At 54.5% G+C, this 26,212-nt stretch overlaps 11 protein-coding genes across 11 annotated transcripts; 5 read left to right on the forward strand and 6 right to left on the reverse strand.

The window, feature by feature from the left end:
• Positions 1-49: 49 nt before the first annotated feature.
• On the reverse strand, positions 50-4,168 carry IUM83_04445 (putative copper-transporting ATPase; the record flags this gene model as incomplete). Its single annotated transcript, XM_067928524.1, has 4 exons — positions 50-1,678; positions 1,746-1,825; positions 1,933-2,925; positions 3,034-4,168. 4 exons carry the CDS (start codon positions 4,166-4,168, stop codon positions 50-52), a joined length of 3,837 nt encoding a protein of 1,278 aa, XP_067792646.1.
• A 1,160-nt stretch (positions 4,169-5,328) lies between these two features.
• On the forward strand, positions 5,329-6,697 carry IUM83_04446 (Ribosome-binding factor A; the record flags this gene model as incomplete). The annotated part of the gene is made up of 5 exons (XM_067928525.1): positions 5,329-5,502; positions 5,614-6,016; positions 6,115-6,281; positions 6,354-6,521; positions 6,599-6,697. The coding sequence occupies 5 exons, from the start codon at positions 5,329-5,331 to the stop codon at positions 6,695-6,697; spliced, it is 1,011 nt and encodes a 336-aa protein (XP_067792698.1).
• Positions 6,698-6,867: 170 nt separating this feature from the next.
• Positions 6,868-7,737, reverse strand: IUM83_04447 (nitrilase/cyanide hydratase and apolipo protein N-acyltransferase-like protein; the record flags this gene model as incomplete). Its single annotated transcript, XM_067928526.1, has 1 exon — positions 6,868-7,737. One exon carries the CDS (start codon positions 7,735-7,737, stop codon positions 6,868-6,870), a length of 870 nt encoding a protein of 289 aa, XP_067792644.1.
• A 252-nt stretch (positions 7,738-7,989) lies between these two features.
• Positions 7,990-8,853, forward strand: IUM83_04448 (uncharacterized protein; the record flags this gene model as incomplete). The annotated part of the gene is made up of 5 exons (XM_067928527.1): positions 7,990-8,004; positions 8,068-8,201; positions 8,269-8,495; positions 8,571-8,722; positions 8,785-8,853. 5 exons carry the CDS (start codon positions 7,990-7,992, stop codon positions 8,851-8,853), a joined length of 597 nt encoding a protein of 198 aa, XP_067792671.1.
• A 143-nt stretch (positions 8,854-8,996) lies between these two features.
• On the reverse strand, positions 8,997-11,021 carry IUM83_04449 (putative dolichyl pyrophosphate Man9GlcNAc2 alpha-1,3-glucosyltransferase; the record flags this gene model as incomplete). The annotated part of the gene is made up of 7 exons (XM_067928528.1): positions 8,997-9,185; positions 9,260-9,452; positions 9,537-9,636; positions 9,706-9,833; positions 9,902-10,028; positions 10,103-10,394; positions 10,473-11,021. The coding sequence occupies 7 exons, from the start codon at positions 11,019-11,021 to the stop codon at positions 8,997-8,999; spliced, it is 1,578 nt and encodes a 525-aa protein (XP_067792827.1).
• A 205-nt stretch (positions 11,022-11,226) lies between these two features.
• On the forward strand, positions 11,227-12,214 carry IUM83_04450 (3-hydroxyacyl-CoA dehydrogenase type-2; the record flags this gene model as incomplete). Its single annotated transcript, XM_067928529.1, has 4 exons — positions 11,227-11,403; positions 11,471-11,679; positions 11,811-11,863; positions 12,021-12,214. 4 exons carry the CDS (start codon positions 11,227-11,229, stop codon positions 12,212-12,214), a joined length of 633 nt encoding a protein of 210 aa, XP_067792828.1.
• Positions 12,215-12,334: 120 nt separating this feature from the next.
• On the reverse strand, positions 12,335-14,252 carry IUM83_04451 (DNA polymerase, family X, beta-like; the record flags this gene model as incomplete). The annotated part of the gene is made up of 2 exons (XM_067928530.1): positions 12,335-14,113; positions 14,208-14,252. The coding sequence occupies 2 exons, from the start codon at positions 14,250-14,252 to the stop codon at positions 12,335-12,337; spliced, it is 1,824 nt and encodes a 607-aa protein (XP_067792615.1).
• Positions 14,253-15,275: 1,023 nt separating this feature from the next.
• IUM83_04452 (homebox domain-containing protein) lies at positions 15,276-17,153 on the forward strand (the record flags this gene model as incomplete). The annotated part of the gene is made up of 2 exons (XM_067928531.1): positions 15,276-15,671; positions 15,774-17,153. 2 exons carry the CDS (start codon positions 15,276-15,278, stop codon positions 17,151-17,153), a joined length of 1,776 nt encoding a protein of 591 aa, XP_067792617.1.
• An 86-nt stretch (positions 17,154-17,239) lies between these two features.
• On the reverse strand, positions 17,240-18,484 carry IUM83_04453 (Protein involved in biosynthesis of mitomycin antibiotics/polyketide fumonisin; the record flags this gene model as incomplete). Its single annotated transcript, XM_067928532.1, has 1 exon — positions 17,240-18,484. The coding sequence occupies one exon, from the start codon at positions 18,482-18,484 to the stop codon at positions 17,240-17,242; it is 1,245 nt and encodes a 414-aa protein (XP_067792616.1).
• A 291-nt stretch (positions 18,485-18,775) lies between these two features.
• On the forward strand, positions 18,776-19,724 carry IUM83_04454 (Voltage-gated Ion Channel (VIC) Superfamily; the record flags this gene model as incomplete). The annotated part of the gene is made up of 4 exons (XM_067928533.1): positions 18,776-18,976; positions 19,047-19,118; positions 19,192-19,553; positions 19,640-19,724. 4 exons carry the CDS (start codon positions 18,776-18,778, stop codon positions 19,722-19,724), a joined length of 720 nt encoding a protein of 239 aa, XP_067792866.1.
• A 976-nt stretch (positions 19,725-20,700) lies between these two features.
• IUM83_04455 (putative metalloprotease family M14A) lies at positions 20,701-26,175 on the reverse strand (the record flags this gene model as incomplete). Its single annotated transcript, XM_067928534.1, has 8 exons — positions 20,701-20,877; positions 20,947-21,010; positions 21,072-21,159; positions 24,370-24,514; positions 24,601-24,699; positions 24,772-24,894; positions 25,345-25,506; positions 25,588-26,175. 8 exons carry the CDS (start codon positions 26,173-26,175, stop codon positions 20,701-20,703), a joined length of 1,446 nt encoding a protein of 481 aa, XP_067792797.1.
• Between the last annotated feature and the right edge of the window lie 37 nt (positions 26,176-26,212).

Genomic DNA, 26,212 nt, shown 5'->3' on the forward strand with positions numbered 1-26,212 from the left:
TGTATTTTGAGTTGAAGTGCACTGCAACATGAACCTTGCTCTTCTTCTTCTATTCCAGCGTGCTGGAGGCGAGCAGCGGCGTCGTGACCGTCGGTTTCTTGAAGAGCAGCGACTTGGTGTCGTCCACGCTGAAGTCCTCGGGCAGAGCTGGAGGAGTGTAATACCGGAGCAAGAGCGACGACGTGACCACCGACACAGAAGAAATGGCCATGGCACCACCGGCAAACATGGGCGGAATGCTGAAACCGAACGGGTATAGCACACCGGCAGCCAGTGGGATCAACAGGCAGTTGTAGCCGAGAGCCCACACGTAGTTCAGCCGGATGCGGTTGAAGATTGTCCGGGACAAGTCCAGCGCTGTGATGACGTCAAACAGGTTCGCCTTCATGAGAACCATGCCGGCAGTCTCCACGGCGATTTCAGTGCCTCCACCAATGGCGATACCCAGGTCTGCTTGTGCGAGAGCAGGCGAGTCGTTGATGCCGTCGCCTACCATAGCCACAATGCGACCGGTGCTCTGTAGCTGCTTGACCTTTGAAGCCTTCTGGGACGGAACCACCTCGGCCATAACATTGCGACGACTGATTCCGAGCTGGTCGGCAATGGTGAACGCCGTTCGTGCGTTATCACCCGTAACCATCCAGACCTCCAACCCCATTTGCTTCAGCTTCTTCAGCGTACGGATCGACTCCTTACGTGGAGCATCCGCAACACCGAAAACAGCGCTAAGCTCATCATCGACGCCCATGTAGATAGTCGTCTTGCCGGCATTTTGGAAAGTCAGCGTCGCTTGCTGCAGTACAATGCTGGTCAAGCGCTTGAGACCATTATCCGCCATCCACTCTCTGTTACCGATAACGACCTTGTGCTCACCCACCATACACGCAATACCTCTTCCTGAAACCCCGCGGAAGCCCGATGGCTGATCTAGGGAGGACGAGATAAACTTCGCGTACTCGATGATTGCCTTGCTTAGCGGGTGCTCGCTGCCAAGTTCAGCCGACCCAGCAAGAATGATCAGATCCTCGGTACTTAGCTTCTTGCTTAGCACCACCACATCTGTCACCACAGGCTTTCCCACAGTCAGAGTTCCGGTCTTGTCGAACAGAATCGTGTTAACACTGTGCGCTGCCTGCAGAGGTTCGCCGCCCTTGATCAAGACGCCATGTTCGGCGCCGACACCCGTTCCGACCATGACCGCCGTAGGCGTTGCCAAGCCCAAGGCACACGGGCAAGCCACTACAAGCGTAGCAATACCGAAGTTGAAAGCAAATACAAATTTGCTATCTGTGTGCGGAATCCAGCTTTGTGGGACGAACTCGAAAGCGCACAACATATACCACACCGAAAATGTCAGGAGCGACAGTCCCAGTACAGTTGGGACAAAGATGGAAGCGACATAGTCTGCATAGGCCTGGATCGGTGCTTTTGAGGTCTGCGCGGCCTCCACGAGGCGAATGATCTGACTCAGCGCAGTATCATTATCCACACCCGTAACTTTCATATGGAACAAACCGTCCACATTAACTGTTGCCCCCAAAACGTGGTCATCAGAGACTTTCTTAATCGTCTTGGATTCACCAGTCAGCATCGACTCATCAATCCGACCTTCGCCGTACACGATGACACCATCAGCTGGGATCGACGAACCGCGAACGACCTTTAAAATGTCTCCGCGCTGGACCAATTCAATTGGCACGACTCGTTCTTCACGGACTCTAGTTCCATCTGCGCTGAAAACTAACAGTGTTGCCGATTTGACCTGTAGCTCCATCAGCTTGCTCAACGCTGCCGACGTTTTCCCCTTCGCAATGGATTCCAAGAACTTACCGAGAATCACAAATGAAATCAGCATTGAGGACGTCATAAACATGTCTGGGTTGGCGACACTTAAATCGTTTAGCAAAAAAGCACGAACGATGCTAAACATACCGTAAAAGTATGAAGCGTTAGATCCCATTGACACCAAGAAGGACATGCCCAGTGCGTTGTTCTTCATCCCCTTCCAAGCATCCACGTGAAATCGACGGGCAGGATAAAACTGCACTGGGGTGGCAAGTGTTGCTACGATCAATGTCTGCCACGAGATTCCTGGCAGAATCCCTGAAGCCAAACCATGCTCAACAGCTTCGATGTTGTCGAGCACCATCATGATGAGAAGAATTGGGAATGTGAAAAGCACCGAGACGAAAAAGTCAATGCGATACCGCGTGATTTCCTTTGCGCGCTGGTCTCCAAGAGCCTTCTGAGCCTCAGACCCAGACACGTATGACGCATCGTATCCAATGTCTTCAACCGTCTCAACAAGCGTTCGGATACCAACCACGTCCTTATCAAAGCGAACTATTGCCTTTTCCGTCGCAAAGCTAACAACAGCAGATACGACGCCTTCCGTTTGCTTTAATGCGTTTTCCACAGAGTTGGAGCAGGAATTGCAGGTCATTCCGCCAACTAAAAGCGTCGCCTCTCCGATATCAGCCTTGTCGGACTCAACAGAGATTGCAACATCGTCGGACGTTGTCGATGAAGCTACTTCAGCCTTGGATAGCTCACTTTCGTTCTTCTCCACATTTTTCTCCTCGACAATTTGTGGTACCAGCATTGCCGGTTTGACCAGACGAGCACGGAACTTCGAGCCAGCGCTTCTAACGACTTGCAGCAGCTTCTCGTCGTTGAATTCCCCGTCAGGGTCTACTTCAACGGTTGCTTCTTTTGATGCGAAGTCTACCGACGCCGAAACAACGCCCTCTGTCTCACTGAGCGCTTGCTGGATCTTACGTGCGCAATTCTTAGCGCAGGTCATGCCCTCAATTTCAAGCAATACAGTGCGTGGTGTCAATGACGGAACGTACACCGCTGCATCAAACTTGGCACCAGCACCACGGACGACTTCGACCAGATCATTCTCCGTGAGCGAGCTTCCAGCTTCAAGGTGCACGGTAGCACGCTTCAACGGAAAATCCACCGTTGCGCTCTCCACAGTCGGTACCGCATTCAAGGCTCTTTCAATTTTGCTCGCGCAGTTTTTCGCACAGCTCATGCCTTCAACCGCAAGAAGAATTGTGCGTGGTCCGCTGGTAGGCGTCGCCACTGACGCCGTGAACTTTTGGCCGGCGGAATGCACCACGTCAATCAGGTCGCTCTCCGTCAAGTGGCTGCCAGTCTCCAAGAAAATCGTAGCCCGCTTCGTGTCGAAGTCCACCTTGGCACTGATAACCCCGTTTGCGCCATTCAGCGCGTCCTGGACCTTTCTCGCGCAGTTCTTAGCGCAGCTCATGCCGTCGATCTTGAGATACACCACGCGCGAGTCGCCGTCATTGCTGAAGAGTTCGTAGCGCGACGCGTCGAACTTCTTGCCAACGCCTCGAACCACCTGGACCAAGTCCTCCTCGGTCACCTTGCTCTCGGGCTCCAGGATGACCGTCGCGCGCTTGTTGCCGAAGTCGACAGTGGCGTCGATGACGCCCTCGGCACTCTGCAGCGCCGCCTGGATCTTGGCGGCGCAGTTCTTGGCGCAGCTCATGCCTGTGATGTTCAGCAAGATGGCGCCAGGGATGGAGCTCGAGCGCTCCTTCTTCTCCTTGGCGATGGACGCGTTGAACCTCGGGTTGGCCGCGCGGATGTACTTGATGAGATCCACCTCTGTGGCCGTGCAGCCCTTGGCCAGAGCCACCTCCGCCGTCTTGGACTTGGAGTCCACGTGGATGTGCAGCACGCCCGGGATCTGCTCCAGCGCGCGGATCACCTGGCGCCCGCAGTTGGTCATGCAGCGCATGCCCTCGACGTGCAGCCGCACGATGCGCTCGCGGTGCTGCCACACGGGGTAAGCCACGAGGCGGTCGGGCGTGGCGCGCCGCACCTCGTCGGCCAGCGCCGCCTCCGTCGCCTCGTCCGCACGGCGGCGCAGCTCGATCCTCGCCAGCTTCTCCAGCAGGTCCAGCTGTACGCTGCGCACGCCCAGGGCGCTGGCCGTGAGCGCCGACTCGATCGTGGCCGCGGCCGCCTGGTCGCCGTCGGTGAGGCCTGGCACCACGAGGAACACGACGCGCTCCTCCTCGTCGCGGCGCTGCGACGACGTCACGCTGGGCACGTCCTGCGCCGCGGGCACGCACGCGCCGTCCTGCACGCCGCGCACCAGCGGCAGCAGCTCCTGGTCCGTCACCACCATCGCTGTCGCCGTCCGCAGTGAGTGAGAAATGAGAAATGAGCCGAGTCGGAAGATTGGCGCGGCAACCACCCAGCCACCCAACCTGAACCAGTTGAAGCGGGGCGTTTGGGTGTTTTAACGAGAGCCAATCAGAAAATTGGCACCTGGTTTTCAGCCAATCCGGAGTCGCGTCGCGATTCATAATCGATTACGAAGCCCATCTCCTCGAACTGTAACGGAAAACTGGACTCGGAAAGCCCGGCCTGTGCCCAGATCTCCAGCGACAAGCTACACGCACTGCCTCAATAGGGAACTGCAGTCGTTAAGAGCACAACCAGCCTTTATGGACATCGAGGCCCACATTGACGTGTCATGCATTCACCGCTAAGATTCTGACTCGACCAGATTTCTAGAGTTCTAGATTCCTTTCCGTCTACTAGTAGTAGTACTACTTCCTTCTGAAGAACGTTCCGCGTTCACCCCCATATGCGGTTCCGCCGTTTAGGAGGTCGTATCGCGACTCACGAGGTCTTGGCCAGACGGGGTCTTGTTTGGATCGCGCTCCGGCGTTGTGTTGGTGTCACCAACGTGGTGGGCTGCTAGTGGTGCTTTCCAGCGGAAAGTTTCCACCAACGAGCGAGATATCTCACTCTACAGGCGTAAGTCAAAATGAAATAGACTGGATCTACAGCCAGTATATGCAACAATCTACACTCCGCCACACGCGCGTGCAATGATACACAGGAGTTATCGATGAATGAATGAGCTGGTTGCCTGTCAGTACTCTGCACTCTGGCCAATTTGGAGCCCAGCCTGCTGCTCAAAACACGATTGCTCGAGTTGCTACCCAACTTCCTCCAGCTGCACAATTATTGGACTTGCGTGATTTGCTTCCTGCGAGCAACTGAGACTACAGTGCATGGCAAATGCTCGTGCCAACGGGGTCCCCGTCGGGGTACTTTATCAAAGAATCACAAGCACGTATGTATCACGCACGAGTGGGTTGTGTTGCGCGGTCCACAGCGGTCGTCGGTGGTCATGGCATGACCACGGCGGCAAACTTTAGTCCACAGTGCAACCAATCTCGTCACACGTCGCAGTTTTTTTTAAGACCCAATCGAATCACCCAAAAACCCAGCTGCACCACCACACGTTTGACCACTCTCTCCTATTTCACCGTCATGCTGTCGACGGCGCGGCTGCTACGGCTCGCGCTGAGGCAAGCGGCCCCCGCGAGCGCGACGCTGCAGCTGCGGGGACTCCACGCGTCTACTGCAGCTCCGGCGCGCCGCAACCGCAGGAGTTCGCCCAGCAGCTCGTCTTCCAAGCGAGCAGCAACTTTCCAAGGCGACGAGGTATTGCTACTGCGTGTCAATCAATGGTCATTAGGCCGACGGTGCCGCATCGGGACACACCACCGCTAACAGTGCTAATGGTGGGGTTAATGCTGTGGTTAATGCCAACAGGATGACGATGAAGAGTTCACCAAGTGGTTCGAGGAGATGCAGAAGCAGTACCCGAGCAACGCGCAGCCCCAGCAGGAGGAGGAGCTGCCGGAGACGATGGAGCTCGTCGACGATGGAGAAGACGAGCACGATGACGGTGAGGACCCCGACGAGGAGACCGAAAAGTTTCTCGACGAGGCGGAAGAGCTTTTCCGCCTCAGTCCGTCCGAGTTCCAGAAGCGGATGGACACGTTCGACCAGCGCCACGCTCACGAGATCGACGAGGACGACGAGGAGGCCGACGATATTGACCGCGCTACGGAACGCATCCCGAAGACGAAGCTGCTGAAGGTGCTGGGAGAGCTGAACCCGAACAATGTGCCGACGGGCAAGAACGCCGAGCGCATGCCGAACCCGGGCCTGAGTACGTGAACTCAGTTTTGGAATGACGACAAACTGTCGTTCTGATGGTAGTGCACGTGTTCTCATCACTGCTGTATCTCTCTTCGACTGCTGCTGTAGAAACCAAGAACTCGGCCCCGCTGGAGAAGAAGCCTAAGCAGCCCAAGGCTGAGCGCGTGACGTATCGCCAGGAAAGCGTGGGAATTGCCGTGCTGGAATTTGTGCAGAATCTGTTGGTGGAGGATGCGGACGTGTCGGGGGCGGACATTATCCCCACGATTGTTGAGGTAACCTAGCAACTTGTGCACATACTGTTTGGTCACTTTCTTACGGTTATATTTCGCTTCTCCTGTGATCAGGCAAACGTGTCGCCCGATCTGCGCCGGGTCGTGCTGTTCTGGGAACCAGTGCGCTTGAACTCGGAGAACCAGAAGATCGGGAAGAAGAAAATCGAGGCTGTGAAGAACCGACTTCAGCGCCAGGAACGTTGGATCCGCCGCAGCGTCACTCAGCACCTGAACCTGAAGGTGTGTTCTTTGCTGTAGATGGCAGAAGCTCACCATTGGACTGACTCATTATTTCGCGGTTTGTTTTGGTGGTAAAGTACTCCCCCGTCGTCCAGTTCAAGCAGCAGGAGGAAGCCAAGGCCGAAGAGGCACGGTCGCTGTTTGAGGAAGAGATGAAGTGGTTGGACAGAGTGTAACCTGTTTTCGCTCTTCAGTAGGAGGACACTTCACGTTTGCTGGGATTGTATTACCCGCTCACAAAGCTGAATTCGGAGGCTACTTATCACACGATCCGCCTCGCGTAGAGAATGCACGAATCTAAGCTAAGGGGAATCTTTGCGACGAAGCCATTTCCTTGGCCGCATTCTTACTTCTGCACAAGCTCGTAGATGTCCGAGCGCGTCTGGTTCGTGGTGGGGATGTTGCGGCGCATTTCCTCGACCTTCTCGATCTCCACATCAGCGTACACAATGGCCTCGCCGTGGTCGCACGTGGCCACAACCTCGCCCCAGGGAGAGATGACAGTGGAGTGGCCCCAGGCCTGGTAGCCGCCCTCCGGGCCACGCGCAGGCGAGGTCGCCGCCACGTACAGCTGGTTGTCCACCGCGCGAGCACGCTGCAGGAGCTCCCAGTGCGCCGGGCCGGTGGTGAGGTTGAAGGCGCCCGGGAAGAGCAGCACCTTGGCGCCCTGCTTCTTCATGAGCATGGACAGCTCCGGGAAGCGGATGTCGTAGCAGATGCCGACACCCATCTTGCCGTAGGGCGTGTCGAAGATCGTCAGGCTGTTGCCCGGGGACAGCGTGTCCGACTCCTTGAAGGTGATCTTGCCAGGCACGTCGATGTCGAACAGGTGCACCTTGCGGTGCTTGCCGAGGATCTCGCCCTCGGGCGAGTAGATGACGCTCGTGTTGTACACCTTGCCGGCCGCGTCCTTCTCGGGGATGGAGCCGCCCACCAGGTAGATCTGGAGCTTGGCAGCCAGCTGCGACAGCGCGAAGGTGGACGGGTGGTCCTTCTCGTTCAGCAGCTCCTTCTTCTCCGGGATCTCCTCCGCGTACTGCGGGAAGGACGTGGTGGCGTACGGCGAGTTCCAGCACTCGGGCAGCGACACGACCTGCGCCGCGTTCTTGGCGGCCTCCGTCACGGCGGCCGTGGCCGTGGCGATGTTCTTCTGCTTGTCGTCGCCCACGGCGATCTGGCACAGCGCCAGCTTGAACTTGGGGGCGGCGGTGCTCATGGGGCTTGAGAGGCGCGGGGCAGGCACGAGAGGCGAGCGGAGGCGGCGGGCTTGGGATCTGACGGTGCGGCCAAGCATCCTGGGCTTTCCCCGATCCCCAGAAATGGTTGTCAGTGGTTGGCCTAGTCTAGGCGTTTAACGCGCCTAGGATAGAGAATCTGGAGGCTAGGATAGTGTGGCCCACAGCCAACTTGAATCGCGTGTCACCATCACCTCACGCTGGCATCTTCGCCCAAGAACCGGACCATCGATATGCTGCCTCTGCGGGTAAGGTGGGCCGCGCGACTGGAGGTGGAGGAGCTGTATTGACCGATGGACGTGCTGCTGTAGTTCGCTCGCCAGATCCGTCGTGTTGGCTTCAGCCACTCGCCGCTGCGTCGGCTCAGCTACGGAGCGGCCCCGCACTCTGGCAGCCAGGACAACTCGAGCTTCTTCACGCTGCTGTCGCTGGCGGGAGTCGTCGGGTACGAGACCCATACAGTAGTGAGATTATTCTTTTAATTCCTTCACTAATTGTTCTGCTGCTGGTAGTGGCGTGGCGTACGTGTACTACGACCCGGATGTGCTGCCCGAGAGTGTGAAGAAGTGGCTGCCGATCCAGGAGCCGGAAGGCCGCGGCATGAGTCTGGAGGAGTACGAGCAGTGGCGCGCCAAACAGGCTGGATACCCGACCGTCGTCACGCAGAAGAAGGAGGAGGAAGAGGTCAAGCCAGCACACTCGAAGGAGGAGGAGGACGTCGAGCCGCCCAGCATGGAAGGTTCGTAGCTGCTATTCATGAAGGTTAGGATGTCTATCGTTGAGATTAACTTTGTGCGGTGTTGTGTCATGTCAGACGACATCCCTATTCCTCATGGAGACGTGTCTCCGACGGAGATGAAGGCTTCGCTGGAGAAACTCCTTGCCGAGGCGCGCGAGAACGAGGCCGCTTTCATTGCTGACATCAAGTCGAACCGAGTCCCTGTGTCCGACGAAGATCGCCAGATGGTAAGTTGATAATGTCCTGTGGTTTCTAGGCGGTTCTCTAACTTAATACTTCTTGGATGCAGCTGCAAGCGTTTAAGGACGAGAAGGCGCGATTAAAGAAACAGCTCAAGTTCCTGAAGTCCAGCAAGTAAGACTAGCCGTGCACTTTGTTAGCATAGTAGCTCTGAGCCGACTTCAAGCTTAAACAAGCCGCGGTAACAAACATCAACAAATGAGCATGAATTTCTGATGACATCTATCCTTCCATACACATCTATGCAAAGCTGCCCTACGGTCACTCCGTCTTGGTTTTGTTGTCCCCAGTCTCCGCAGTCCATTGCCAGTACGTTAAATACACAAGGGCCAACAAGAAATGGCCACACGAATACGCAGCAAAGACGTAGTCGTGAATGTGCGGGTATTGCGCTGGAGGGGTGATCCATACTTGGGCCGCGTGGATGGCTAAAATCCCAACAAGCGAAAGCTGTTATCACATGGAAGAACACAACTGATCAGATACTTGACAGGGTTACGTCAAACAGTAAAGCAGTATGGTACCATAACGTAAGCCCGGAACAGTGGATGCGCGCTACCGTCGCGCTGATAACCTGGGGCGGTTTTAGTTTGTTGCACGTGCAATTGCATTGCGGTTCTTGAGGTCAGGAACGGAGCCACCCCCACGCTGACGTAGGCGAGCTGGAGTACAATGTACGGAAGGACCAGTCCATCCTTTTTAAGAAGGAAGTACATGCTGTACAAGATCCAATACATAAAGAGAACCAAAAAGTTAGGATAAATCATAGTCACCACCGAGCATTCTTACCACTGAACATACCTGAACGTGGACAGCACGCTGAACCATCCCGACAGAAGTGCGTTGTGCGCAAACAAAAACGATATCGGAAGCAGCGGCAACAGGATCGTTTTCTCGTGCACTGCCCGTGCAGTACACAATGTTAGCACGAAGATAAAACGGTATTTCAAGCATTATTGAAACTGCGCACCTTGAAAAGAAAACAAAAAGAAAGACAGCGAGCAAATCGCCAAAGACAGCACAAACCGCAGATTCGTAGGTTTTCGCCGTAGCAAGTCAAAGACTGAAGGAGAAAATCCGACGAAGGTCATCATAGTGCTATACATCATAGAGGCACACCTCCGTCAGCAATTTGTCATGCAGAGTAATGCCATCCTGCAGCGTACCATAGCCGCATCTGCAGCGTGGGGGTCACGTGACGACGAATCTTCAGCACGAAGTCCGCGATGCACCAAAAGTTGGCAACCTTGTCCTCAAAGAGACCCCGACCAAATGGGAAGATGCGATGTACAACTGGAAACGTTCCAGTACGTTAGTCGGGCAACTTTGAACTAAAACATACAACGACAAGCAAACTGCGATCGTACCTTGTGCCATCGTTGACAAGCAAGTCTCTCCCGCTGACGTATACATGCAAAATGGGAACCACATCACTGTGAATGTGGCGATGACCGCAACCGCAAGCTTGACAAGATGAAGAATGCACATCTTCCGATAGATGCAACGTGCGAGTAGGAAAACTCCAAATGCAGGGGCATAGTAAAGCGCCATTTGCTTGAAGTTGAGGGCGAGGCAGTAGGAAATACTACCAAGGAATTCATGTCCTTGCAGAATAAGAGCCACGCCCAGCGCCGTAAAGCCTAGGCACACGTTATTATACTGTTCACAAATTGCAACCCATACAAGGTGTCAGCCATCTTATTGCGACTCGGCGAAGAACGTGAGAGCTGACTGTACCTGGAAGTGGCCGTGGTCAATGAGCAAGACTGCCGGCTGCAGCAAAACCAGCAGTAGAAATGCCATGCGCCGCGTCCACTGCTCTCCACCATAGATAGCCCTTGCAACGAAGTAGATCGCTGGAATGAACAGCGCGACGTCACAGAGCAGCACGGACGTGCGCATGAACACCTTGCTCGTTGCCGTCTCATATCCTCTTGAGCTCGTGAGCTCCACCATGGCAGGCTCCGTGATTTCCGCCGCGCGGCCGAACAGATACGACACGTAGGCTGTCAGCGGCGGGTAATCCAGACCCCAGTAGAGCAGGTCGTTGGACGTGGTGTTGAAGTACCAGTCGGAGACTGGCAGGTTGATCGTGAGCTCCATCCAGTGGCGTTGCGCCTCGTAGTCGCCGAACATGGGCGCTGTGTGCTCGCCCGAGTACGAGTGTAGGCCCACGAGCCAGCGCACAAGCACTACCAGCAGCCACACGAGCCACGCACCCGCCCGCTTCTCGTCATTCTCCTCCAGAAATTGCAGCCCGCGCTGCAGCAGCGACGCCTCGGTCATGACGCCGCGTTCCCTTTTTGAAGCGATGACGCGGCAATCCTCGCTACAGTGGCTAGTCACTAAAACGACGAACAGGCAATCGCGGGTGTGGTCCACGTTGAACTAGCCAACTTCAACCGGTGGGCAGCTCCGGATCTGCAGCAGCAGCGCTGGCGGTGACGCCTTCATACCCGAACGCGCGGCGTGGACAAGAAGAACGGCTCCAATGGCTCTCGCTTCCCGCGTTGCTATCGTCACTGGCGCCGCCTCCGGCCTGGGGCGCGCGACGGCCACTCGCTTCGCGCAGAACGGGGCGCGCGTGATCCTGTGCGACCTCCCGACCAGCGACGGCGTCAACGTCGCCAGGGAGCTCGGCGTCTCGTGCCACTTCAGCCCCACCGACGTACGTCAGTGAATGAAGTTTTGTGTATTGATGAGGTCCTTATTGGGGACGTGGTCCGATTGAGTAGGTGACCAACGAGGACGACGTTACGGCGGCGCTGGACCTGGCCGAGTCTTCGTTCGGCGAACCCGTGAACACCGTGGTCAACTGTGCGGGCATTGCGCTGGCCATCAAAACGCTTAGCAAGAAGGGGGTTCACCAGCTGTTCCAGTTCCAGCAGACCATTAACGTCAACACGGTCGGGTCCTTCAACGTCGCGCGCCTCGCGGCCGAGCGGTGGGTGCCTGCACTGCAGTTTACGTAACTTATTGGTGAGAGGTTGCTCATCGGGTTCCTATACCGTGTAGCATGTCGAAAACGAGGCCGGGTCCTGGCGGCGAACGCGGTGTCATCATCAACACGGCCAGCATTGCTGCGTACGACGGACAGATTGGTCAGGCAGCGTACGCTGCTAGCAAGGGTGCAATCGTAGGGATGACGCTCCCCCTCGCTAGAGATCTCTCGTCGTACGGCATCCGTGTGAATACCATTGCTCCAGGTACTATTGACAGCTAGTCAACTGTTCATGCTTTTGTCAGCGATGAAGACTAACCTCTCGACGATTATCCACTTGGCAGGCTTGTTCATGACCCCACTTTTGGCTGCACTCCCGGAGAAGATGCAGCAGCAGCTGGGCGAGAGTGTTCCGTTCCCAAGCCGCCTGGGTAATCCCGAGGAGTACGCTCAGCTGGTGCACGCCATCATTGACAACAAGATGCTCAATGGCGAAACTATTCGCCTCGATGGTGCGCTCCGTATGCCTCCCAAGTAACTCAGCCCATGACTCAGCAGCACCTCCACTCCAACGAGAATCCGACATCTCTTGTTAAACCAATCAAATAAATACGGTAGTTGATGCAAGCGCTTGCACAGCATTTTAACACTTTTCTTGCTACACGCGGTCGGTGGGTTGCAAGTACTCACGGTCGATGAGATCGAACAGGTCCTTCTCCGACTCGATCGCAAGAATGGCATCTTGCCCGAGAGCTTCTACTACGCCGGCATAGATGCACTCAAAGGATGTATCGGAGATCTCTCGCAATGATCGCCTCAGGAGATCAGTGAAGAATGATATCACAAAATCCTCCGGACCAGTGAAGTATAACAGTGCAGGCCAACTTTTGGGCGGGTAGTACACCTTCAGGTCCAGCAAGATCGAACTGTTCTTGAACGGAATAATGCAGGCGCCACGATTACGCGATAGCTGCCGCATATCACCCCGCTGGATCACCTTAGCTGCTACAAGAGCCGCAACCACGTTTTGGTAGCTTTCGTTGTTGGATTCGTCCGATGCAACCAGCATATCGTTTCCAGAAGCCGGAACCGCAACCAGAACGTCGAGTACGGATATGAATGCGGCGCCACGTGAGAACGAGCCACAAGGAAAGACCTGCACTTCTTCACTCCACTTCTTGAGATGTATGAGAATTGCGTTGAACGCAGTTTTCCCATCTTGCTGGCTGACCATGGGGCGTCGAGCTGTCGGAACCAAGTCCGTCCCAGCAGTAGCTTTGCACCCTAGATATTCCATTCCAACTCGAAGTTGCTCAGTACTCGGTAGACCGTGCGCAACTGCACGCAACTGTTTGTCCGTGAGCTTGCACACGTTGAGCGAGTCACAGCCGAGCTGTTCCACTAGTCGCAGTGCTAGACTTGGCTTCATCCCGTAAACGTGTAGCAGGCCCCGCACTTGGTCCCACTTGGATGCCAATCGCATCGAGACGCTTTCAGACGCATCGGTAAAGTATAGCTCTTCTTGGTGAAGGAAATTCTGCTTGTATTTGTCCCAGTACCGAGCAATTATGCGCCAGACATCAAACGCCACCCCTACGACAGCCGTCTTCTTCGAGACGCAGTCGGCCACCACTACATCTCCCTCCAACGACACGACGCCAAGCACATCTGCCTCCCACATACTCGAAAACACTCTGCGGGCGACCTTGCAGGCTTGCACGCGCCAGCGCTGTTGACCCTGCCACTCGTGTCGCGCAATAAACTCATCGAGCGCCTGGAGACAGAACAGCAGCATCGGCCGCCGGATAGGGCCTCGATGCAGCTCGCACGACGCTCTGTCGCTTCGCAGCCAGCACGGCGACAGCTCGCACATCCGGTCGGCGTCGTAGTAGTCGGCGAGCTCCAGTCGCGCAGTAGCCGGTGGTTTCTCTGAAATCATCCCGGTATTGACCAGTGTCGTCACCGGCAACGACTCACTCCTGGCAGCAATGCCATCGCGCCTTGTCTCCAGATCGAACTCGAAACGCACGTGCTGGTCCTTGCGCTTCTGCGAGTTGCTGGTGTTGAGGCTGCCGTTAGGCAGGAAGAGCAGGCTGTCGGCCATGGACTCGCTCTGCTGGCTCGTTCCGAAGCTGCTGACCCCGCTGGACCGGGTGCGCAGCGCGCCGAACTCCACCGACTCGAACGAGTCGCCCGTGAGCGGCGAGTGGGAGGGCACGAACAGCGTCTGCGTCTGCGTGTCCTCGCTCGCTTCTAGCGGGCACAGGACGGTCGCGAGCCGCGCCGCGTCCTCGGGCAGCTCGGGGCCGAAGAAGGCACCGCGCAGCGGGCGCACTTCCGGCGGGTCATCATCCAGCAGCTGGGCCAGGTCAGCGAAGAACTTGCGCTTGCGGCGCGGGTGTAGCGCCAGCCGAGCCGGCAGCGTCGGCGCCGGCACCTGGTCCATCACGCAGGAAGCGGATCAGCTTGAGGATCTACATTATAGGGTGTGGCGCACGCCTTCGTCTAAGTGCGAGAGAAGCTATCTTTACGTAATGGTGTGGCGCATCTCCCCGGCTAGGTGCGATCGAAGCCATCAGGCCACTGACTCACCCATCGCTCGCCGCGAACGTCCCTTTGTGTCCATGAGAGATGGCACATCTGGCCGTGTGAAATGCGGCGGCCAGGTGACGGCGAGTGATGGCAAGTGATGCTTGGAGCCGGCGGACGTCGCTGCTGACTTATGGCGAGCGCTGAGCTGAGCACGGCCCTAGTCCTGCCTTCTAGTGTGTGGTCTCTACCGCCGCTTTTCTCGTCGGGAAGAGGCGCTGACAACTTGACTGCGATTGGCTCGGCTCTGCTGGTCTGATTCGACGACCCGTCCCCCGTCAACTGCGATCCCTCCAGACGCGATATCAGCCTGCGAGCTTCGATCAGTGCAGACTATCCTCTTCGTAGTGATATCCTCATATTATCACAATCGAGAGGAATCACTATCTGGAGCTATACCATTCTTGTAATCAAATTGATGCCACTAGCGACCCATACTGTTGTCGCTGGACGTGGTGCACGAATCGAACTTGTGCGACAGTAAATAACGGTCTCTTGATAGTGGAATTCGTCACTTTTGTATCACGAACCCCACTAACAGTACTAACTATATAGTATCACTAATTGGAATACCACTGCATCGTAACGCAATGTGACAGGATCACTGTCAGCTCGTGTGGACCACACTTGTTTTCGTAAATTACGTTTCCTGCGAGACTCCATACCTCGCTGCATGGGTGCATGTACTCGAGAGCGCAGTGGGGCTAGGGGCAGATTTTTCAGGCCAGTCAGCTGGGTTGCGCCGGAGAACGCTCGATCACTGTCCAAAGCCGCCCTCATTACGCAGCGTGGCACCAGCGGTCAGCGCCGAAACGTCCGCCCCTCGCGGCAAGCAGCAGCAGGAGCAAGCAGCAGCGCGCGCCGGCCGAGCCCTGCCGAGAAGCCTGAGACACCAGCGCCCTACCCACCCGCGCGAGCGAGCCGCCCGCACCCAAAGAGCCGCTTGAGGCCAGCGCCAGAGAGCAGCGCACGCGCTCAGGCCAGTCCGTTCCTTCCCCCCCTCCCCCACCATGATGACAGCCCAGCAGCAGAGCGCGGACCAAGTCAAGCCCTTCACATATCCGCACGGGACGCCAGCGACCGCAGTCGACGTCGCCGCCTCCGCCTCGTCCTCGCCCGCCCCCGCGGACTCCAGCAGCGCCATGTCCGGAGGAACCGCCGTCGCCGTCGCCCCCTCCAGCAGCTCGGCGTCGCCCCCCACCGCCGACAGGAAGCGCAAGCAGCCCTCAAGCCCCACCGACGATGCTGGCGCCAACGGAAGCGCCGACACGTCGGACGCCGGCAAGAGCAAGGAGCAGCAGCCTTCGAAGAAGTCGCGCCGCGAGCTGCCGCCGCACACCGTCGCCATCCTTAAGGGATGGATGCTCTCCCGCGAGCACGTAAAGCACCCGTACCCCACGGACGAGGTACGACGCGTTAGTAGGATCAAGAGGATGTCAAGTGGCTTCCCCCCCTTACTAACTTTACCTATGTGTCTTCGTGACGTTGTAATGAATGACACTATCCAGGACAAGCAAATGCTGCTCAAGAAGACGGGCATCAGCATGAAGCAGCTCACGAACTGGTTCACCAACGCCCGCAAGCGCATTTGGAAGCCCATGATGCGCCGCGAGCATTCGCGCCAACTACAGTCGGCTATGGAGTTCGACCACACGGCCGTACGCGAGTTCCCGGGCGCTGGAATGAGCCAACAGTACGCCGAAAGCAGCTACGCTCCTCGACCGGCGGTGCGGCACTCCTTCGATGCCGGCAGTTTGGGTGCCCCGCCCCATGGGGCAGCCGCAACGTTTGACCGCTATGCGCGACCGCAGGCATTCCCGGTCAACGCGCCGTTGTATCCACCGCGTGCTGTGCGATCTATGTCGGAGGCCCCAGCAAGAACTGACGTCGACGATTACCTGGATGCTGAGCGAATTCGGGAGCGCGTGCTGGAGCGCGGCCACGACGGTCACGCGCCACGCAACAGTCTCTCTCCGCGTGGACACAAGATCCTGCAGGAATGGGTGAATGCGAACTCTCGTCGCGAGTATCCATACCCAAGCGACACGGAACGACTGCAGCTGGCAAGGGACACCGGTCTGGATGTATCTCAAGTGGACGGATGGGTCACCAGTCTTCGCGAGCAAATGGGGGCGACCCCTGTGCGTACGGCGTCATCGATTCCGTCTGCAGGAAATCCTGCATTTCCTCCTCCGCCAGCGTACGGTGAGCGCCGATCTATCCCGACCAGTGGAAACCCCATGTTCCCTCCGCGACCGACTGCTTCCAGCTCCATGCGGCCATCTATTCCGACTGCTGGAAACCCTCAATTTCCCCCGCCTCCAGCTCGTCGCGATGCCAGCGATAGCCGCTTCCCGCCGTTTCCCTCAGGTGCCTCGCATTACCCAGGCCACGAGGTAACGCGAATGCGCTCCATGACTATCAGTGCTAGCCCGTATCTGCACCCTCCCCCGTCTTCCAGTTCTACCAGCAACGACTCGCAAGGCCAGCAAGCAGCCAGCGCATTGCCGTCGCTGTCCAGCCGGAGCCTGATGAGCAGACCGCCACCAATTGTTACATCAGGAGGCCCCACAATGGGCCAGCCGCGTGACGGCCGATCGCGGACGCTGGATATGGGTCAGTTTGCGGACGCGCGCCGACGGAAAATGAATTTCCAGGACATTTTGGCGTCGACTGGAGGGGCCGCTGTCAGTGCTGCACCTGCTGTAGCCACATCGAGTGCTTTGCTGCACACAAGTCACCCCACCACTAGCAGCAACAACATGGAGAACGTCTACCCGAATGGCAGCGCGCCGTCAATCGCAGCATATGCCGCCCCCGTGTCTAGTGGCTTCCAACAGAAGCATCCCTCTGTGTCCTCCGAGCAGCAATCCGGCCGAGTAGTATGATGATGCACCTAATTTGTGAGGTGCAATCCTCGCATAGTGCTTTGACTGCACGTCACTAACTTTCGTGTTCGTCTATATAATAAAAGCTAGTTGGCGATATAATTCTTATCGTCAAGGCTGAGTCCCTGTAAGTCCGCCCAGAGGTCAGTGGTGCATTGGTCCTGCAGTTGATCGAGCTGCTTGTGCTTGATGCGGAAGTACACTTGGTAGCGAATATCCGGCGAAAAGTTGAGACCACCGCGGTGCGCAAGGTTTGGGTGAGCTAGCACCAGGTCCCCGCGCGCTGCCAGAAGCTGCACAGGCACCCCCAGGTCAGGTAGGGTGCCATCTCCCCACACACTGCCAGCCTTGTAGCACTCGTCGTCATATCCGCGAAGCTTACCATCAGCAGTCAGGCGACTGTGAAGCGAGACGTGCGATCCAGGGAAGACAGTCAAGTTGCCACATAAAGGCTCTGGCACATTGGACAAAGCGATTCCTGCAAGCAAAGTGAACGGATGCAGCCGGCCCTGCCGCATGCCGTCCGTATGCCATTCCGTACCCAGGGGTTCGCGAGGTTCGCCAAGCTCCGGGAACCGTAGTGCGATCTGCGCTCCTTGGGGCGCCACAATTTGGTCTGCGCCGACAAGCGCTTCCACATACTTGCAGACGTCCGACAGGTAGTAGAGGTCGAGAATCGCGTCGCTGTTGGACGTGTTGCCGGCCAGCTTGATGTTGCCCTCCACCCCACCGTCGATCATATTTCCGGGGATGCCGAGGTCATGATTGATGCGGCGCAGCGCTGCGTTGGCCAGAGGCAGCGACACAGCTCCCCGGATCTGCAGATATCCATGTTGTATGAACGATCGTCGCTGCGACTCGCTCAGTATGGAGGAGTGCCTCGACTGCGTCATCAGTGACCGTGTCGGGTCCAACGCAAAGGCTGCACGGGTCGACACAACCGTCAAGCGGAACAAACTCTCGTCGCCCTTGCCAGCATCGCCAATAAGCCCGAGCGACGGGGTCGAGGCCACGCCCAAGAACCACCCAACGGTTTCTGAGCGACTGATCTTCTTCTGATGCGCCAGCGACTTGAAATGTACCAGGAAGCTGCCGTCCTTGGCCTCTTCAATCTCCACCAGGAACGAGGCGAACTTGGCTGCCGCTAGCGCCCAACTCACGTGGCCGTTGAGCGCCACCTTGAGCTTCTCGTAGGGTCTCTCCATGCTGCACAAGCTCAGAACCAACGCGCCTGACGAGGAACCGCGCTCCACCAGCGCGCGAAACGAGTAGCTGCTCGCCACATGCGTCACCTGCACCACCGCGCCAGTCTCCAGCGCAGCGTCCGCCATGATCGTCTCCGAATTGATTGGCCTGGTTGTCAGGTTTCAGATGGCTACATTATTTTTCACAACAATAATTATAGAGCCAGATATGGCTACATGTATTTTATTTTGCACGGCAGTAATGATCAAATTAGTGTTTACTTAAGTAGATGGCTACACTATTTTTGCACACCAATAATTGTAGCGAAACCAGTATTCAGATGGCTACATTATTTTTTCCGCAATAATTGCAACCAAATCAGTGTTCAGATGGATACATTATTTTGGATAGCAATAATTGTAGCCAAATCAGAAGGGATGCTAACACGGCGGCGAAGCTCGCGGCTCGATGCGGAACGCGAGGCTGTGGAGCAGCAGGTGGAGGACGCCTTCAAGCAGCAGAACCTACCCAGCGAAGCCTCGGACGTTCAGCTGCTAAGACGCAAAAGCACCGGGTACCTACCGCCGAACCTGCCCCCCACGGGCGACAGCCTGCGTGTCGCCAAACATGTCATCCAGGTATCGATCGGGCTATTGCTGCAAGTGAAGCATAGCGTAACCACTTAATTTGATACGCTCCTATTTGCAGGACGTGTTTTCTCTCCAAGAATTGTACGAACGGCAACATACTATGGAAAACGCGGCCTGTGCCATCGCAATGGTGAGATACACGCGTGAATTGCTCACTGCAACTAGTTGAATTTAATTTGTGCTTTTGCTGCGGCTACCGGTAGGTTGGAGTGGTGCTGGTTATCTTGGACATCGAATACGTTACCAGCAAGAATCTCAAGCGTACGCTGCGCATCGCGAATGCTGTTCTGACCAAGTTTTTGCTCAGTCTCGTTGTCTGGCGTTTCATCATGGAGCGTCGTATCCTGATTCGCCGCAACGTCTTGCCTCCTAATGTCTCCTTCATCCGGATGCGTAAGCAGTTGTTGCAATTAGCGCTGGAACTCGGGGCGTGTGCAATTGTCGTCCCACCCGGAACTACTGGCAGTTTTGAGGTTCGAGAATGGAAGTACTACGTTGACGACGGATCGTGTGGCGCGCCATTTGTAGAGAACGATGGTAGTTGCTACCTTGAGTACTCCTATCCGTACGTACCTCCTCCTTGCTGTCATTCATACTGCGGGATTTGAAAAAAAATCACTATAGTAACGAGGTTTCGGCTGTATTTTGCAGATTCGAGGTCCTAGGACTGATTTCGTTGCTACGGCTGTATATGATTCCACGCGTGATTCGGAACTTGTCCAGCTTTGCCAGGTAAGTATTGCTTTGCCTCACTACTCGCATCATTCTGCGTCGTACAAACTTTCCGTATTGATTTGTTATCCAGCTACCACACCTCATATTTGGGAGCGCTGCACCGGGTGGACACAATGACTCCTTTGTTCGCGATCAAGTGTTTCCTTCAGTCGCATCCATTCCGATTACTTTTGGCTGCTTTTCTGAGCACATTGACAATTACATCATACGCAGTTGCTATCGTGGAGACGCCTGTCAACCCAACACTAGCGCCGCTTTCTAATACGGTGTGGCTTGTAGCTCTGACGATGGCTACAGTTGGTTATGGTGATATCGTACCTCTAACAGCTACTGGCCAAGCTCTACTCGTCATCGGTGGAATGATTAGTGGTATTTTGCTCGTTGCAGCATTGGTACGCCGCAATATGTTGGCAACTTCGTGTACATGTAGATTTATGCCACTCACTAACAAATCACCGAATTACTCGATTTTACTCTTGATGTTGTCTGCAGAGTGCAGCTCTTTTCGCTCTATTACGTCTCGATGAGCAAGACAAGCGTTTTATTTACGCACTAAAGCGCCAGCAATACGATTGCGAGCTGCAACACGCATGCGCACGTACGATTCAGGTTGCGTGGCGGCGATTTTATATCAGTAAGCCGGGAACACACTCATACCGAAAGAGTAAGGAGATTTTAGACAGGCTATTTTCTTGCATTGATGCTGACATTACGCTGATAACCATGCTCTCTAGTTTGTGACAGCCTCTACCGGTGCACATCCATTCAACGTGAGCTTCGGAAAAACTCGATTGGCGACTACATCAGCCCAGAAATTGGAATGCACCAGTGTCGAGATATATGGTTATCGTCACTTCGGCAAGAGCAAAAATCAAGTCTAGACCGTCTTCGGAAGATAGAAAGCCGTTTGGATTCCCTGGTGACTGCAGCTACCACTGCCGTGAACAAGCCACGATAGAGTACTTGAAAACTTCATGTTACATTACACTCGGAAAACTTAAATAGCTGGAGGATGGTGGCGAGATATTCTTTTCGTCGGTTGCTGCCGGTGCATTGTTGCTTGCTGGAATACTGCCTCGTTGGCGAATGATCATGGATGAGGCGTTGATGAGATCCGCTTCATACGACTGAAAAGCTGTTACCGAGTCGGATCTCTGACAGACAGCCAGAAAAGAAAAATAGTTAGCTCAGAAGCTTGCCAGACCATGAGATATCAATCTTACCAAGATGTCGTGGATACTGGCCCGTGGTATGGTATTGACCGCTGCAAATTGTCTCCCAGCCCCTCTACAAGTCCATGCACGTTAGTAGATAAATATGTCATTGACAATGACAATATTTCCCTCACCTAAAACGAATACGATTAGCGGGTGCTTTTGGTGACCGAGTCATAACTTCTCCAACTGGAGACGGGAGCAGCACGGATGAATCTCGGACTGGAATTCCAAGCACGCTACTTGGATAAGGAAAAGGAATCGATTTGGGTGATCGCACATATGTGGACTCGGGGCCTTGGAAACTGTTAAGGGATACACGAACTGAGGAAGTGGGTGGACCAGGAACTGCTGAAAATTTCGATGGGGACACTAGCGGCATTATTGAATCGCTGTTGTTTGCTGCTTCACACGCACCCGCAGATGAGTGTTGGCTAATATGATCTTCGGTTTCATCAGCAGCATCATTAGAAGCAAGACTGGGTATGGCTCGACGACGAGACTTGACATGTCCAACAGGACTGCTCTTCGTCCTTCGAACTTTCGGGTATTTGCTGCGTAGCTTTCTTCCACTGAGTTTGGGCGGTGGAATGTACGCGAGGTCAAGACCACTCGTAGAGTCATCAGTAACGAAAGCTGGATCCGTAACATCACGAGTGGCACCGTTGAGTGTGTCAGTGGTCAATGACAACGACTTATTCTGTTGGCGACTCAGCTTTCTCCGTCTCCCTAATCCTTCACTCGTTTCGGTCAACTTCGGGACCCCTGCATCCGATGTAATAACTACCCGTGGTTTGGAGGCCTTTCGCCTCACGGATTTTGGAGCACCCTCAGTCGTGATTTTCTTTCCGGATCCGGTCTTTCTATTTAAGAAGGAAGGACGTGGGTTTGCATTAATCTCCTCATCCGCAGGAGAGACTTCGTGGACGGCACCTGCCTCACGCAAACGAGGTTCAACTTGTTGTGGAAAGCACACCGTATAGTCGTCTACCAAAGCAGTAATCCGGTCTCGAGTGCTGATATCACTTACGCAGGCCTGGAAAAGTGTTTCGCACAGTGACGCTCCTGCTTCACGGAGATGTTTGGTGTTAAAATGCATGTTTTGCAGTTCGCCGTAGTTGGCCCCACAGAATGAAGCCTCGAGTGTAAAACTCCAGTTGATCTTAAGCTCATTCGCTACAACCACACGCGCAGTTGTCTCCTTATCCCTGCTTACTTTGAAGCTGCAATCTGGAAAAGAGATGTATTTTTTGGCAGTCTGTTGCATCGAGAACAGCTTCGCGAACTCCCGTGCAGCTGGGTTTGGCTTCCGTTTGGTATCACATCCGTACATGAATATGTTCTTCTTTCGGGAATGGCCGTGCATATCACAATAAAACGCAACTCCCCGAGAAGAGCGTTCTTTATTCAGCAGCTCTTTTGCGTGAAAAATTGTCGGGTGTAATGCCTTACTCGGTGCCTGCCATTGGCGGTTTAAGTCACAAGCGGACAGACCACACCGACTGTTGCCGTAGTAGACACCGTCGGGATTAAGCATCGGGATAATCTGGAACACAAACATTCGACGTAGTACACGCGCCACGTTCGAGGTTCCTAACAAGAAGTCTATCACGCCTCGCATCATCCAAGAGGCTTGAGATTCGCCCGGATGCACGCGAGAAGTAATAAAGACGGCTCTTCGTGCGTCTAATTCATGTCGAGCGACAGCAAAATCTGAAATTGTCAACAAGTCACAAGTTCTTCCACTAAGCGTCGTACACAGTGAGCTGTAACGGAGAATCCGGCTTGCATCGTGGGCCGAGTGTAGGATATTATCGATATGCAGTTGGTGCATGGTTAACGTATACGGGTAGCTATGAGCTATCAGATATGTGTCATCTGCGTTCGAAAATTCAAGCGTAAACGTCAATGTGTAGTATGTCATGGACGGAATCGTCGTGGTCGCTGGTGAAATAGCAGGTGTGGTCTCTGTGGGAGCGACGCCCTGAAAATTTGCTGAGTTTCTTGGAGGCCTCACAAACGAATTCGCGAAATAATAAATGTCCGTCCCCGATCTTACCCACCCTTTCCCCTTTTGGTGAGCATCTCTCACAGAATATACCACTGGCTGTAAGCCTTGATTAAACAGCGAGTTCGGCTTACATAAGTTGACAATATTGAATCGGTACTTCTGACTTCCACGAGGGCTTGTATCTGGCGTCTGTACGTTACTTACAGCAAAGTAGAACCACTGCATGTGACCGGACGAGTTAAAGTCATGACATAGAACTAGGTCATATTCGTATTCACCAATACGAATGGCCCGCTCCAGATTCCCACTTTCAAAGTTACTATCAAACGTCAAACTACTGGACAAATCTGGAAAGGCTTTTGTTTTCTCAGGGACAAAATATGGAGCATCGTGCTGCGTTATACTCGCGTTCAGCAAAAATGGTGGAATACCTGTGGCTTTGTCGCGATCATCTACCATTGACATATTCTCGAAAACAATTCTCGCTCTCGTATTGACTTCGGTTGCAATAAATTCTGCCCTTCTTGCAATCGCTTCTTCAACGAAGCGTGCACCTGTTTCTACATCTGGTAAATTACAGGGCTCAAGAAAACCGGGTTCATCCAGTACAAACTCTTCTTCAGGATTGTTTTGTCGTTCTCGATCCATTCTTGACGGGTGCTTTGGATATCTCACAAGAGAGTTGTCCGTGTAGTACCATCTCCTGTCTTCAAGGTGATCATAGAATTGCGCATCTGAAGAATCTCTGCTCGTACACTTGGAGTTGCGGCGCTCAGGATGTGGCTGAGCAACAATCGGAGTGATTGAACACAAACTGGGAACTCTTGGAACTTCTACGCTAGCACCACCAGAGTTTACTTTCTCAGCAGCAGTTCCATCTTCATCGTCGTCATCATCACTATCATCATTATTCTCCTCGTCGGCATTATCTGCCTCTGCTTCTGCGTCTTCTTCACCACCAGGATCAACCGGCACAGTCTCGGAGGTCTCGATGGCGTTACCTACACCGTCCTTACGCTCTACTGGTTCTTCACTGATTTCTACACCCATTTGTACCTTTAGGTCAGAAACGGAAACAGTAGCGTTTTGCGTGGTAACAACATCTTGGTCACCCCGGTCGAGTTTTGGTTTCCCTATCGCCTTAAAATGGAAAGCACTTTCTAAATGAGATAGCTTGGACACGTATTCGTCGTATTCGGTATCTCCTGGTCGCAAGATGGAATTTTGTATATCGTCAATAGTGATGAGCTGAGTTGCACTTTTGGCTGTAACAACCGCCAGGTCGGCCAACCCAAGGACTGTTTTCTTCAGTAAATTCACCACAACAGCAGCAAGTTTCTCTCCACCAAAAGTTGCACGAGGAAGCGGACCTCGAGCTGAAGAAGATGTATCACAAGAATCACAACGGTCAAAATGCATACCGACTTCAGAGCTGGAATTATCTCCTCCAGTAGGAAGATACGTATGAAGCACCTCCAGTAAATCCTTTCCGCCACAACTTAATACCACTTCAGCACCATCTTTTGCGAGCATCATTTCACGAATAAAGTTAATAATCTCTGCGGTCTGTGTTCGTTTCGACGTGCATTTATATCGATGTCAGCGTACGAGCATATATCCGCATTAGGTAAAAAAAAATCAGTCGCGCATACCTCGTCTCCCAACGACTTCGAAGCAGGAACTGCGCGACATAGTATCTCAACTGCAATACCAACGTAGCCAGTAATACTGTGTACACTCTTTTCCTGGCACTACAAGAAAATAACGTTTGAGTGAACATGTTACCAAAAAGAAACCTTACGAATGTTTTGTGTCCAACGTACCTGAGTTTTCCAGTGCCTCGCCATAATGGCAAAGACTTGGGATGTGAACCGTACATCTTCATGGTAATTCCGCAAGCAAAGAAATAGTGCGGGGAGCGTGATATCTTCCTCTTGTATAGTGAACTGTTCAAGTGTAGATCGGCTCAGCCTCACAATCACGTGAACCAAGTGCCCCGCTAACTCGGCAAGGTAGCCGGATCCACCAGCAAGTACATATAACGATAGCAAACCTTCAATAGTTTCCGAGTTGATCAGGTGAGGTAAATCCACAGGATTGTTTGACACATTGACAAAAAAGCGAAAGGTACTATCTACTACGGCGGCATCTTGTGCATGGCAGGTAGCAGCAAGGACTAACACTTTTCCTCGACAGGACTCCATGAAGGGTGAGAGGTCCAGCTTACATTGCCGCGCAAAATCTGACAAATCCGCGATAATCATGCACACCGTGGCTGCCACCTCTCTCAGGTTGCTATTACGCTCAACGACTTGGAAAAGCAGTGGAGCCATTTCTTCGTGAACAATCTGTCCGTAAACTCGCGCCTCCCGAGCCAATCGCAGTAGCAAACGTACCACAGCAAATTCTACATCACGTGCGGGAGTTTCCACCCGTAGACAAATACACAAAGCGCCAACAATATTCTGCGCAGCCATCATTTGCAGCAACCCGGGAGCTTCACCCATCAGCATCAAAACTTCACACGCCGTGCGCTTCAAGTCAGCATTGTCAGAATTCTGCCACAGCAACAGCAACGACAGCGATTCTCAGCACACCTTCCAACCCCTCAAACAAAACCTCATTACATGCACCCTCACCAATTTTAGCAACTCAATAAGAACTGCAATGGCTTGTTCTGTCGCGGCGACTTGAATCCTCTCCAAACTCCCGTCGATGAACCGTCCCAGAGTGTCCGTGGCGCGAACCAACACACTGGTATCTTCACCTGGGCTTTTCAGCAACTCCACAACCTGCTTGATCACAGTCGTCTGCCTCTCCTGCTGCTGCGACTCGGTCGTGTTGGACAGCAGGTCCACGAGCTCCAGGGCGCGTTTCAGGATCTTGGCGCGTCTCCTGCCGCCTGCTGCGCCCGCCGACAGCTCGTGCAAGCACCTCACCGCCAGCTCCAGCGCACCGCCACACGCCGCCTTGGTTTTGGCCTTGGAGTTGTCCAGGATCAGGAGAACCAGCAGCTCCAGCAGCACCTCGAGCGTCTCGCCTCGAGGCAGCTCCTGGTCGTCAGCCGCCAGCGCCAGCAGCGGCTCCAGTCCGTCGGCGAGGATGGCAGCCTTGGCGTCCTCACAGCGGCAGCATGACGCCAGCTCCAGCAGCAGGTGGCGCACGGACGCGGGCGAGCGCTTGCCGCGGTCCTGCAGCATCGTGAGCAGCGCGTGCACCGTCGACATTGTTGAAGTGGCCTCAATGCACCAAATAGCAGGCGAC

This window comes from Phytophthora cinnamomi (assembly GCF_018691715.1).
Source record: "Phytophthora cinnamomi strain GKB4 chromosome Unknown Contig33, whole genome shotgun sequence".
NCBI lineage: Eukaryota > Oomycota > Peronosporomycetes > Peronosporales > Peronosporaceae > Phytophthora > Phytophthora cinnamomi.